General features: G+C 40.2%; 1 protein-coding gene across 1 annotated transcript; it reads left to right on the top strand.

Moving 5' to 3' along the window:
• Positions 1-140: 140 nt before the first annotated feature.
• MTX3 (metaxin 3) lies at positions 141-7,490 on the top strand (the record flags this gene model as incomplete). The annotated part of the gene is made up of 8 exons (XM_010078848.1): positions 141-268; positions 1,785-1,861; positions 2,938-3,030; positions 4,063-4,245; positions 4,390-4,466; positions 5,306-5,463; positions 5,878-5,966; positions 7,383-7,490. Coding segments are annotated over 8 exons (913 nt in total), but the record flags the coding sequence as incomplete, so codon positions are not given.
• Positions 7,491-13,857: the final 6,367 nt, after the last annotated feature.

Below are 13,857 nucleotides of genomic sequence, written 5' to 3'. Positions count from 1 at the left end.
TCCCGCGGAGCCGCTGGCAGGGCTGCAGCCCTTTGTGCGGGCGTCGGCCGTTCCCGGGGGCTGTCTGGCCTCGGGCTTAGAGGGCGGCGTTTCCTAGAAGCGTCTTAGGATACTGAAGGCGCTTAAAACAACTTTTAAAGTGCTATCTTACACTTTCTTATACTGATTGTGCTTTTTTACCCGCAATCTTTATTGCAGGCTTATGCCAAATTTTCTGGTGCACCGCTGACAGTGAATACTATAAATAACTTTTGGAGAGCTCCAAAAGGTACCTTCTTAGCATCTTTTATTCTTTCATAGACATGTTATAAATGCAGGTTCCAATTTCTGCTTTATTTCTGAGTTTGCTTCAGTTTTGTGTTCACAAGTGTAACCGGCTCCATTGAAGGCTGCCTGCTTTCATGATACATCAACAAATGACAGGATGAAGGTTTTGGAATAAAATAATGAAACACATAAGTAAAGTGCCTCAAAGGACACTTTATTAAAATGCGTGTGGGTGAAGCAGTGGACAGTCAGCAAAGCAGTGGAGCCAAGTACATACTTGTTTCTGTCAGGCAACCTAAATTGATGGTATACTGTAAGCAAATTTTTAAGCTTTTTGCACTTTGCATATTTACAATGGTAGTAACTAGACTTGTGTATGGAAATAGTGTTCTTTAATTACACATAATATAATTAGTTGGTGCAGTTGGAAGTGGAATGTGAGCCTTAAAGGGTAGATTGCACGAGCTGAGATGTTTAGTGCTGTGCTGCGTAGGGAAGTTGACTCAGAAAAGGTGATGAATAACTTGGTTGACAGAGAAGTTGAAGATAAGGTATCAAATAGGACTTCTTCATTTTGGATGCTTCTGCTCATTACTTATCTGTTTGTTCAGCATTTAAGTTATTGTCCTGGTGTATTCCAGAGAGGTAAAATCACCTGCAGGGTTACACTTACCACATCATCAGTTTTGGTATTACTGTATCCATGCAGAAGTTGCTCCTTTGACTCTTGCTTTTCAGTATATTGGTTTTTGTTGACAGGAAATACCAAGAACTAGGTGGGCATACTTACCAAAAGTTCTGTGGCTTTCTCCGTAGCCAAAATACATAAAATCCATACAAATCTACATAGTAAATGTTTCTAATAGTTGATACTTTAGTAGTATTTAGCAGCAAAGTCATGCTAGGCTCATTCTGGCAGTTATGTTGTGAATGTGCTATAAAATAGCCCGTGTTATGGAGATTTTACACTGTACAGCCCTTGATCCTGCAGTGTGATGAGTAAAGGCTGACCAGCTGGCTTCTGACAGAAGGGAAATATTTGGTTCTGGAATGGTTTGTGGATATTTGGTGTTCGTTTGGGCAGTGGTTGTAGCAAGGTAGTGAAAACAGGTGGTTAAAATTGATTTGGAGAGGAAGGACAGGGAAAAATTGGAATAGAAGGAAGAAGAGGCCCAGAGGTAAATGAGTTGAGAGGGCAGTTGGACTGGGTTTGAATTTTTGTCTTAACATCTGAAATCCAGACATATAGCCTGGCTCCAAAAGTATTGGATATCTAGCAGAAGACATTGGCTTCAATCTGATTTGATGTGGGCGCTTTATTGTGTATTGTTATTAGTGAAGGCCACAATACACTAATATATTTGTGACCTTGGTGGAACTCCCCTGCTATGTAAAGCTTAGTTTATGCCTACATGTAAGGAAGATCAGAGTGTGCTACAGAGAAAAGGAAAATAGGTGAAGTGACTGATTACTTTGTAGTTACCCATATAAATTGTTTACTGTATTATGTCTTCTAGGAGATGTACCAGTCCTGGTATCAGAAGACATTGTTATTTCTCAGCCAGCAAAAATACTAAACTTCTTAAGAAAGCAGGTAGGTATTTTTTCTCTGCCTTTTAGTGACTCTACATAGAATCATAGAATACATGTCCCTTGTATACATTGATATAGGCTTCCAAAAACCTGGAACGCAGCTCAGACCCAGTGCTTTCCTCTTTTTCGTACACACATGAGAATTGCAAAATGGTGGATAACAGGTTGCTATTTGAAAGTTTGATTGTTAGTCATGTGAAAAAATGAAAAACAGGCACAAGAAAGCTGTTCATTGAAAAGGACAACAAACTGTCCTTAACTGAACAGTTTCTCACTGAGCACCATGCTCTTAATCGTAACACTTTTAACATCATTATGGGTTTGCAGACCTAGGATACCACAGTCTGGGACATGTGATTTTAACTGCTTAAATGGGTTATGTCTCCCAGTGCTCTTTTTTTGAAGGATAATACATACAGCATTGTTTTTAATCTATGTGGTTTTTCTATAGCTTGTAGCGTAAAATGTCTGCAAGCATTTCTTGATGCACATTGTTATTGCATAATCAACTTTTGCTTTTCTTTTGCAGTTCTCTTAACATCTATTCACAAACAAAAAAGCTATACGATGTCTTTTCACAAAGTATAAAGATGTCTAATAAACCGCGGCATCACATTTTTATTTCTTAGGATGGTCCTACAGCCCACTGTTCTACTTTTGTGTTAGAAATGCAGTTCCTGCCAAGTCAAGAAGCTTATCTGATGAATGGTGTGTTAGTGAAACTTTAAATCTTCAGGAAAGAAAAACAGAGTCTGAAAATGCACATTTGAGATGAGATTTTCAACAGTTGTTTTAAAATTGAGAAGTTTCATAGGCATTTGAATACCAAAGATTGCTTAATGTTGGGAAAAAAAAACCCCTCTTATTATTTTGGGAATAAGAGGGCCTAAAAATTTAAGAATGGAAAAGGGAGATGCAAGGGGGTTTGACACAGCTGGACTGAAGAAGTAAATTCTAGTGAGCATGTGCTTTCTGTCCCACAAAATGTTACATTTACCAACTCAATAGCTGTAAAGTTTGAAGCAAGTTAGGGTTTTGTAACACTATTTCTAGTATGTATTTCCTTTTAATTTGTAGAAATATAATGCCGATTATGAATTGTCTGCGAAACAAGGAGCGGATACACTGGCATACATTGCACTACTTGAAGAGAAACTTCTTCCTGCCCTGGTAAGGATTGAGAAATACTTTATAATGGTCAGAATATTTGGAAGTGAATGCTACAGGAGGCGCCCGATGTGAGAAGCATTAAAGTCTTTCAGTCATAGTCTTGTCTGGAATGTATTTGCTTTATTAGTTCAATTTTGGAAATACTGCCTGTCAGCTTTTGAAAAGGGAAGAAGTCTGTGTTTGTGAGGTGTAAAGTAATAATAATTAATTTATGAAAGACATTTTAAAAGGTCACCTATGAATGTTTTTTCTCTTAGATGCATTTTGGGAAACAGTATCCTTAAACAACTTATTGTGGCTGTTTTTTGTTTCATTTGATTCTTTTGAGAGAACTTTAAGTAAGATGTGATATGCCTGATGGGGGGTGCACAATTGTGAAAGTCTTTTGAACTGTTCAGTTAGAACTTTTGAGAAATTAGAATACCCATCAGTAGTTTCATTTTTCAGTTCTAAATAACATATGGCCACATGCCCTCACCAATTTAGTTAAGTATGCTAAAGCTATAAGAATCCCCAGACATTGGATCTCTTGAATGACCATGGCTTCAGTTTGTCCAGGAAAAAATATTCTGACCAGGTAATATCATGGGCTAGTCTCTTCAGTTGACCCACAAGGTTTTGAATTCATCATTTCATAATATAGTTATCTTAAGATTTATGTAAAATTAAAAAAAAAAATCCTGTAGGTCTGCAACATTTTTTTTAGTATATTTTCTATGTACAGTGTCTATGGGTGTGTGTATATATATATATACATAAATATGAGTGTGCATGTAATTTTATGCACATGTATATAGATCTATGTAATATCTTTGTTGGTTTTCTTTTAGGTGGAAGGTAGCTGTTACCTTAATTATATACTCCTATACTGAAAGGATTAGTGTAATCCTTTAAGGAGCCTGATTGCCTTGAATTACAATAATTCCTGGTGCTTCTGCTTCTTTGACAGAGATCTTGCAATCAAACTTTTAGTGAGAGTTGTCTACTGTTCTTACTCGAATTCCAGTTGTATTTTTCCTTGTGTTGATACAGCTGCACACTTTCTGGGTCGAGGCTGAAAATTACTGCAGTGTGACAAAGCCATGGTTTGCCTCAAGGATTGCCTTCCCACTGAGTTTGTATCTGCCTGGAAAGATGTCCAGGGAAGCGCTGAACAGGATCTTGATGACTAGGGGAGGGCCTCCACTCTACAGTCTCACCGAAGTGGAAGCACAGGTGTGTGTTGTGTAGTAAAGAATTTGTAAGTTGGTGCTGTCCAGAACTGAAATGGTCAAGCACACTGTCAAATGATGAACGATGCTGTGCATACTAGCCTTGCTACACCAAGGGCTCTTAGACAGTCTTCTGTCTTCTCATCAGATATACAGGGATGCCAAGGAGTGCCTAAATCTCCTGTCGAAGAGATTGGGAACATCTCAGTTTTTCTTTGGACATACGTGAGTGTGATTTTTTTTTTTTTAAATGACTAATAAAACAGGTACCATGTGACTCTGAGAACACTTAAACTTTTCTTTTTTTTTAACCTGCCAGAATGTGGTTCATGGTGGTTTTATGTCTCGCACTCTGCTTTTCAGATAAATCTGAATGAGCAAACAGGACATAAATGAGATCTTTCAACTAAGGCAATGCAGTGTCTCCTTTATCCTGCATTTTTCCACAGAGAGGCAGATGCTGCCAACAGCAGCTAAGAAAATGTGGGCTGCTTGATGAGTTAGTGTAGCACTAGAGAGTGCTTTTCTAGCCACTGAATGTCACCTCCTGTGCTTGTATCTGTAAAAAAATACTTCAAGCATGAGGTGTTACCACTGCCTTCATGGGAGGAGAGTGTACTTCTGGGAACACTCCTCTTCCTGTGGTATGTGCACAGAGCAGGAAGCAGATAATTGCCAACAACATAGCACCAACAGATCCTAAAAAGTATGATCTGTTAACCACTGAAGTTGGACCACTTTATGAGAGAGGATCCTGGTCCCCTGGCATACAGCTTGGCTTCTGTGGTGCAAGAAATGTGTTTTACAGTGACTTGTTGACTGGTGTACATGACAGCATGACTGGATTTTAATGCTGAAATAACTTTCAGCTTGGCAGCATGTCTCTAGTTCAGAGGTGCTGAAATCGGTAGTCTGTACAGAGCATTTACCAGATAGATATGAAAAAACGGAATGCCAGAAGAGCTGACTGTATTCTCTCCTGAGTTGTGTTTGATGTACACAGAAAATAGTTACCTTGTAGAGGTCTTACCTGGGTCACTTTGGCTTTCTGTCGCTCTTTTTAGGCCTACCACCTTGGATGCCTTTGTGTTTGGTTTCCTTGCACCAATTTATAAAGTGTGCTTCCCCAGAGTACAATTACAAGAGCATTTGAAACAGCTTCCCAATCTGTGTCGATTCTGTGATGATATTTTAACTTGCTACTTCAGGTTAACTGTCTCAGGTAAGCTGTGTTTTTTTCCCTTTTTTGTCATGTATAGTCTTGTTTGGATTAGGACTCTAGGTTTCCATCTGTGAACCAAGGCCGAATTAGATTTTATGTAGTTTATGGAAGAGCTTCTGTGGGGAAGTGAGGTAGAGAAGCTTCCAAAGTTGTGCAGAAAGGATTGAAAATTAAAAGCAAGGGTTAATCCTCAGTTTATACTCTTTCAGGCATTGGTAAAATGCACCTGTATCTATGCTATGGCTCATGCTTAGTACTTCTGTTTTTCTCGCATGGAATGGCTTTTCCACTTCAGTTCTTCTTAGGATAAAAATACTGCATGAACTCTCTCTCCAGTGTGCGTTTATTTTTTAAGGATTTAAACGGTTTTGTAAATACCTTTTCACTCTTCCTCTTTCTGCCTTCACTCTCCAGGCCATTCTCCAGCTGGACAGGATACAGCAGATGCTAATCTGCAGAAACTCACACAGCTTGTAAATAAGGAATCCAACTTGATTGAAAAGGTTACTTTTGCTTCAGTCTCTAATTTTCCTGCTTTGTTGTGGTTATCTGTTCACAGATTCTTGCATGGCAACTGCAACTGTACAATGGACATTTTATTTTAATTGCTTCTTTTCTAGTGAGTTACTTTGTAAAGAGAGGCAGGAAGAATATGTCATTTGCAAGGAATAATTAATGAAGCCTTGTACTTAAAAAGTGTTTTTGTTACCATCAAAAGAACATTGTCTTGCAAGTGCACATACCAACAAAAGAAGGGTATCTTTCCACAAGTGTACATTCCATCAAAGGAGGAGGCAAATGTATTGATCAAAACTCAGAAATGGCCCTGCAAATTAAGACCAATCGTCAGCTCTCCTTGCTCCCAGATGAATGCTGCAGTCACTAACCTGCAGTCACTCTTTCTCCTGCTTGTTCTACATCTAGCTTTTATTTCTTTATATTCTTTGTTTCTAAGGCTGTCACTCAGCACCTGTCAAAAGCTATACGACTTATGTGAAAAATACTTGTGAAGAATTAGTCTTCTGCTGCAGACAGAACACTTTAACTAGAAGGATAGAAGGCATTTCTTCCTGAGAAAGATCAGTGTATGAAATAGATCATTAACTATGGTCAGCTTCTGTAGTATTGGTATTGATTGTACCTCCTCTTTGTGGTATTGAAGTGTGGCTGTGAGAGTTTTAAAGAAGGGGTTACATAGACATTTGTCAGGCATGATTTAGGTAAAGCTGATCCTATCTTGAGGGAATGGGGTGGACTGGACAGCCTCTGGAGCTCTTTCACCTGTGCTGTCTTCTGTGATTATAGTAACTAGACTCTTTTTGATACCATATTGCGCACAGGGCATTAGATTGATTTCCAGTGAAAATGTAAAGTCTTTATATTCAGAGATTAATTTTAACCTGTCTTTGAAAAGGTCTCAACACAAGTTCTTTATTAAATAATTTTGTAATCCATAACCAATCCAAATTCACCCAACACTTCCAGAACATTTCTAATTTGAAAAAGATTTGTTCTTGCAAGGTGCTGAACATGCAAAGTATCCATTGATGTTAGCGGTTTGACTTTTGATCTGCTTTCTAGCAGCATTTGACTATTGTATGAAATTGAAACTTTTGACATCTTAGAAGAAGGTAGCAATGTTGCTTTCTCAACTAATCTTGACTAAATGATTTGAGCAGAAGCAGACGTATCTACCCTGGGTTTGATGCACCATATGCTAATGGAATGAATAGCAGCTCTAACACAAGCGTGTGTTTGGGAGTGGAAAGGAATCAAGGCATCAGTTTTGGTTGGGCCTGAAATAATAGGGTAAAAAATACCCCAGACCGGTGTTAATGGTGGCAGCCCTGACAAATAGACTAATCATATAATCTGTATTCTACTGTTCGCCAGATCCGGCTCTCATTATTTCTCTGCAGATGGACGACAACCTTCGTAAGAGTCCTCAGCATCCCCCTCGAAAGCTAACAACACTCAAGCTTGCTGCAGGTGGAGAAGGCAGTCCATTGAATCGTTTGTCACCTTGACAGCTTTTGTTGCACGTACATGTTTTTGCCTTCAACTCTTCTGAGCACCCCAGTAAATTTTTTAAATGAATGTTGTTTTTTAAGGGAAGAATCTGCTACTGGGTACATGCAGGGAAGAAATATAGTGTTAAAGTCTCCTATTTACATGTTCTTTTAAGAAATTGCATAGTTAAGGCTGACCACATACTAAGCTGAGGCTAAAGTAAACAAGAAGCTTATACCTGCAGATGTTAGAGTGATTTTGTACAGCATATTTTTTCATGTAGCCTAGTAGAAATGTTGACCAAAATTCCACTTACAGAACATTCACCCTTATTTTATTTTCTGGCTTTTGATTTTACTGTAATCATGGTACTGTATGTGAATGGGTATACTCTTGTATCTGTCTGAAAATTTCAAAGTCCAGTTGCAAAATTGGTGAAAAGACTGAAAAAAAATTAAACATTGCCTTTTACGGCAGCTGAGAAATGAAAAGCAATGAGAGGAAGTTAAATATTTTTATTGTACTTTCACGAGCTCTTCTGGGTCGTGAGTTTTAAGGTGGTTAGTATTTTTGAAAACTTGTCATGTTGTACTTTGAGGGGGATTATTGAAAAGTGTGTGCACTGTGGGGAATACAATGATGTACAATGCTAACATTTCAAAGGTGCTTGGTTTTAGTCCTGTGTGAAACATGTTTAGCCTTTGCGTAGTGTAATACCACATGCTGCAAATCTGTTAAGTCAAAATCACAGAGGCCTGGTAGTGAGATGAAGAGATTTGATTAGCTCCTGTTGGAACAAAAGACTTGACTAGCAAACATACCGTGGCTGTGGATTGAAAGGAACTGGTTAGGGCTTTATATGAAACCTGATGTAGGGTTTTAAATTTGTCACAGATGCCTTTGAGTTAGTTTTCTCTTTTTTAAATTTTTTTAAGCACTATAGTTCATTGAAAAACTAAAATAAAAAACAGCCAGATTTTTATTGTTTGACAGTTTAGTTCAGAGCTCTTTTATCTCTGCAAACTGTAATACATTGCAGCGCATATTTCTTCTGTTTAATTAAGGGACTTGGGTCTCATTGCTTTTCCTCTTAGCAGCAGTCTTGCTGGTTCTAGTGACCCAAGCAATTCTGTTACAAGAGGGATGCTGTAATTCTCTACTGGCAACATAATGGCAGAGGTTTCATGAGTGGGTGTAAAGAAAATTAGTCAAGGAGATTGGCCAAAATGACAGCACTTGGGATACAGAATTTCAATGGCTGTATGTATGGGATGACTGTTCTGGTTTTTTCCTTTTTCTGGCCAAATCAAAATAGTCTTTCAGCTTCCCTTCAGCTACTAGTCATGTTTGAGATATACAGATAAATTATTTCCTATTTATAAAGACAAGACTGTAGATTGTGTACATACTGTACTTTCAGACTTGGTATGTAAGGAATGCAATATCTTTAACATTTCTTAATTATAATTGAAATGTTGGGTTTCTCTAATGAGCACTTTAAAATAATGTTTAAGCTTCATGCTCTTCCTAGCGTATTTGTTTCAGTGATGTGAAATTAATCTAGCTCATCCTCATGATAATTGTATAAACCAACCGTCCACTACATGTAAAAGTAAGTCAAACGTTTAAAATTTTTACTGCCTTGTATCTTGACAAGGTTTAAATGAGATCAAGTCACATGGCTTTTCAACGTCTTTAATTTATGAACATGGCTATGGAGAATATGCCTTAGTTGGTTGCTTTTGTGAATATGTACACTCAGTCTTTAAAATCTCTTTGTAAAAAGGTAATTATTCTAAGAATAAAATTTTGGATTTTTTAGTAGCGTTTTGGTAGCGTTTCTTGTGGAAATTATATCAGAATTTTGGAACATTTTTCCTTGTGAAAAGATTTATCTTGTCCTTAAAAAAAAAAAAAAAACAAAAAACTAAAAAGTGCTGACTGCTAGAACAGGAAATCAGAATAATTTGGTGTATCCACAAGGTCAGTTTTTAAATTTTAATCACAGCTCTTCAATACCAACCCTTTCTTTCAACACAACTGCTTTTGCAAAGGGGGTAATGGGGACGCACAGGTTTTCTCATCTTAATAAATTTGAGCCTTGGGCTGTGTGACAGCAAAATTTTGACAGAGCAATGCCCAGGTAACTTCATTCAGTGGATGGCAGAGGACAACCAGGCTAAAGATCACAGCGAACGTTGCCAGCAGTAGTGTTCACCATCCCAGAAAAACAGTGAGGTTGCACTTCCTTCCTATTTTTACTTTTTATCCAAGGTGAATTTAAAACTAAACTCTGTTATGTGGTAAGTGTTACCTCTGGCCTGACAACACAGACTTGTCTGTTAGTTTATTAGCATATTTTGTATGCCTGGGTTTTGAAGCTGGGCAGTTAACCATGTCCAGGGTGGGATCAGTTTGAGAAACTGTAGCTGACTGCATCTGAAGTAGTCAAAGCTCTTTCTCTGGACAGCAGAGAAAGATGGGATCTAGGTGCAATAGATACCTAAAACAGCGAAGTGAATGGAGTCCTGAAAATGTGCATGTCTGCTCAATGTAGGGGAAGCCTTAGCTACCTCCCTCAGTAGAGAGTGAAAACGTGCCGTGGTGGTTGGCTGTTCTCCACGGCCTGAGGTTGCAGGGGGTCTGCAAAATACAAGGTGTCAGCCCTTCTGGCCAAGGAGCAGTGGTGGGGCTGTGAAACTGTCATATGCAGCCTGCCTCCTGTGCAGAGCAGCTGGCTGTTGTACATGCTGCAGCTCTGCAGTCTCAAAATACTGGGCTTTTTGGGTGTGTGCCTACAACATGCAAGTGCAGGATATACCCCTGGTTTTCCCTTGTCTTGCTGCTACCAGGGTGGCTGGTGGGCCACCTCCTCCTCCCTGCCCTCCCCCTGGAAAGTGGAGGCTGGGAACAGGTTATTACCTCAAGAACAACTCATCCAGCCTGCCACGCTTTCCCTTCTGGAGGAAGCTGCCAACTGTAAGTGGGGTGAACAGCTCTGGCAAGTTGCAAATTTAACACTCCTGCTCCCAGGCAATCCTATGGTGCAAACGTATGTGTAGATATCTTGAGGGCTATTCTGTGTCTTTCTGTCAGCTAGTTGTAGGAACATGTATATTCCTGAAGAAATAAGACGAGAAGTGTTATGAATGAATTGCTACAAATAAGGTCTATTTAACACTTCCAAGATAGCTTTAAAAATGTCTGTGCCTCCCTCTCTAAATATTGTTACATTAGGCTTTTATACACAGTTACACATTGATGAAATCACATCACTTTTGCTGATGTAGCTTAGCACTACATTAAGAAAAACACCCAGTTCTATTTGATTCCTGGTTAAAGTGGTTTCCTGACTCACTTGAGTAGGTTTCTTCTCTTGCTTGGTATTATTCTTGGCATTGCAGTAGGAATCATTCATAGTGGGGTGGTTTTTTTTGTTTTGTTTTGTTTTTTGTTTTGTTTTTTTTCTTTTTTCATGTGGAAAGGCAGACCAGCTTTTTACGTTAGCCTGACAAACTATGCTGTCTGTATCTCAAATCTGGTTGGTCTGTGCCATTGGCAAAAAGTTGTCCAATTCCTAACGTACTCGAAGACCATGTTGACTAACAAGACACTGCCTAAAAAAGGGTACTGTTTCACAGCACGAATGCCCATTTTCACAAATCATTTTAGTCTGTTGGTGGTTAGCTTGATTCAGCAAAATGTTTCATAATCCTGCCTAGTGCTAACCAATGCCAGTGAGTTGATGGATTTTGAAGCACTTGCTGGAACACTCCAGCAGGACCAGGCCATTCAGCACAGCAGGTGGTATGAAAGACCTGCACAGAGGGTTGAGCTGGTCAAATACTAAAGCCCACAGCTCAGAGCTTTCCATTCGGCATCTGGCCGCTGTCTTCATTCAGCCCTAACTGTGCTGGTGGAAAAGCCACTCTCTTCCACCCATCTGGTCCAGGTGTTTTAGCCACCACAGATGCCTGGTGAGGGAGCACCCACAGGGCAGCTTTGCAGAGCTTGGGAGTGCCCGTCCCTGCTGGGGAAGGTGAGAAGTGGCAGAGCACAGGCAGGTTTCTGGGTGAGAAGCTGTTCCCCTGGCCCAGCTGCCTGCCAGGCATGTGCTCCACGATGTCTGGCATACAGGCCTCTTGCAGCACTGCCATTCTGCACCTGTGCGGGACCCAGCCACACAGGGACGATGATGATGTGGGGCTTAATGCTCTTGTAGTACCTTTTGTCCTGGTCTGGGCAGCAGGGCAGAAGCCAAGCCCCACTGTGCCAGTCTCCTCCTTGCACTGGGAGACCTGCCCAGCAGTGGGGAGGGCTGGGGACAGCCTGCTCTGCAGCAGAGCTCTGTGTCAGAGGTAGCTGCCAGGAAGGAAGGCGAGTTCTTAGACCACCTTAGAGATGTGTTAAAGCAAAAAAGGGAAGAAGGCGTCCAGTGTCCCCTGTGCCACACTGGGTTGCTGTTTTCTGCCTGGAGCAAAGCTCCCAGGAACAGGTCCCAGGTGAAATCAGATCAGGCTGGAAGGAGAAGGTGGGAAGGAGAAGGAAAGAAAAGGTTAGCAAAGGAAAGGCATCAGAGGCATCTGCTTTTACCCTCACTAACCTGTTGTCTGGGAGATTTATCACTGTCACAGTACTTAGGACTGTGAAAGACTGCTTCACTAGCTATGATGTACTGCTCTTGTGGGAAAAAGGTGGGAAGACTCCAGTGACCTGCTGTAGGTTTTGAAAAATAAAGAAATTACTTGTAATGTGCTAGGCCAGTCTGCCTCAGTGCAAGACCAAGCAAGCAAGGTTTACTGAGTTTCATTAAAAGCTAAACTGAGACCCAGAGTCAACGATGGAACAACTTTAGTTCCACAGCAAGTAAGATCTGGCGGTGAATCAGGCTATGGCACAAGGCTGTTCCTCAGCACTGCTCGGCTCCCTTTTGCTCATTCCCTCATTAAAACCACATGGGTTTTTTTTTTCATCATGAATGTCAATGTTCCAAATTTTTACAATGTTGAAGTGTTGCATGTGGGGTCTGTTGGTGATTTACTGTTACCAAAATACAGAATGTTCCTGGTCATTTAGCTAAACCAAGAGTGCAGAGAAATTGCACGCCTTGGGTATCAAGCGGGCTCATTAAGTAGCAGCAGTCCTTGTGTAAGCATCCGGTGCTCAGCTCAAATTTGCCAAGCCATTTTGACAAGGGTGGCTAGGCAGCCTGCCAGTTCACACAGACACCTCATGGTTTTTGTTTCCAAGAGCACAGAGGTGAGAAAGGGAGAGCACACACAAAGAAGTGAAAGTCTCTGCAAAGCTACAACTTACCCAAGGCAACCTTCATGTGACGGAGGTGGGAGTCCAACTTCTCTTGTATTGTCATTTGCTGCGGTGAATGATCATTTATCAGTTGGTGCCAGCTGATTTACTGTTGGCACAACAGCAATTGTGCAAGTGGTAAAAATGACCATTTGGGAGCTGTCCTTTGCTGTTTCGGGAATAGGCTGTTGTCCTTACTGTGCTGCAAACACCATCCCCATGTCTGCCCTCTTGCCTCTGATGGATCGCTCTCTGTTGGCTTCCACATAGCTGATATTGCCCAACCATGTTCTTACAGGGTTTTGGCAGTTCTAATTATTGCTTATTTAGCTATAATATAGGTTTAATTATATCAAACAAACGAGGCTGGTTTTCTTTTCTGTATGCATTTTAATTGTTTTTATTTTAAATCTTAAGTCTCCTCCTCCAACCTTTTTCCATTCCTGTAGTCAGTTCTTTCAACTTATGTTTGACTTGCACTTGAATTCCACAGCATTAAAGAGTCAGATGCCAAAGTGAAAGTCTTTAGGCTCTCATTTGGGGTCTAGGTACGGGTATCTTTTTGTTCTGAGAATTGTAAAAAGCACATCAAAAAAAAAAAAAAAAGGAAAAAAAAGAAGGCTTTCCTTCTCACTGTTAAAAGGCAAGACCAATATATAGTTAAACTGAGCTGCATACGTTCAGGTCAGGATTTCCCAGCGAATTTTGCCCTTAGTTGTGAACACACTGAGAGGCATCTCTAGAAATTCCTCCAGCAGTGTGGCTCAGTAGCAGCCATAGGGAAAAGGAAGGCCTGCAGCACTTTCGCAGCCAGTGACATATGTTCTGCTGAAACTGTTGCTGTTGGAAAATCCAAATTTTTGAAACCTGTATGAAACCTGTTCTATGAAAAATGTACTCTTTTGGACAGGAGAGATTGCTCATACCCAGATAGGAATTTGGAGAGTGAAGAAGGAAACTGATGTGTATGGAACAGGCAAAAATTTTCATGGAATAGCTGATACCCTGTGATTACGTGGGAGAGGGATTTCAGCTCTCTGCTCTGAATTAAGGAAAGTGAGAACTCATTTTATCTGC

Source organism: Pterocles gutturalis, unplaced genomic scaffold, assembly GCF_000699245.1.
Source record: "Pterocles gutturalis isolate BGI_N339 unplaced genomic scaffold, ASM69924v1 scaffold19773, whole genome shotgun sequence".
Taxonomy (NCBI): domain Eukaryota; kingdom Metazoa; phylum Chordata; class Aves; order Pterocliformes; family Pteroclidae; genus Pterocles; species Pterocles gutturalis.
The sequence above is the reverse complement of the archived record's forward strand: the minus strand, read 5'-3'. Positions and strand labels throughout refer to the sequence as shown.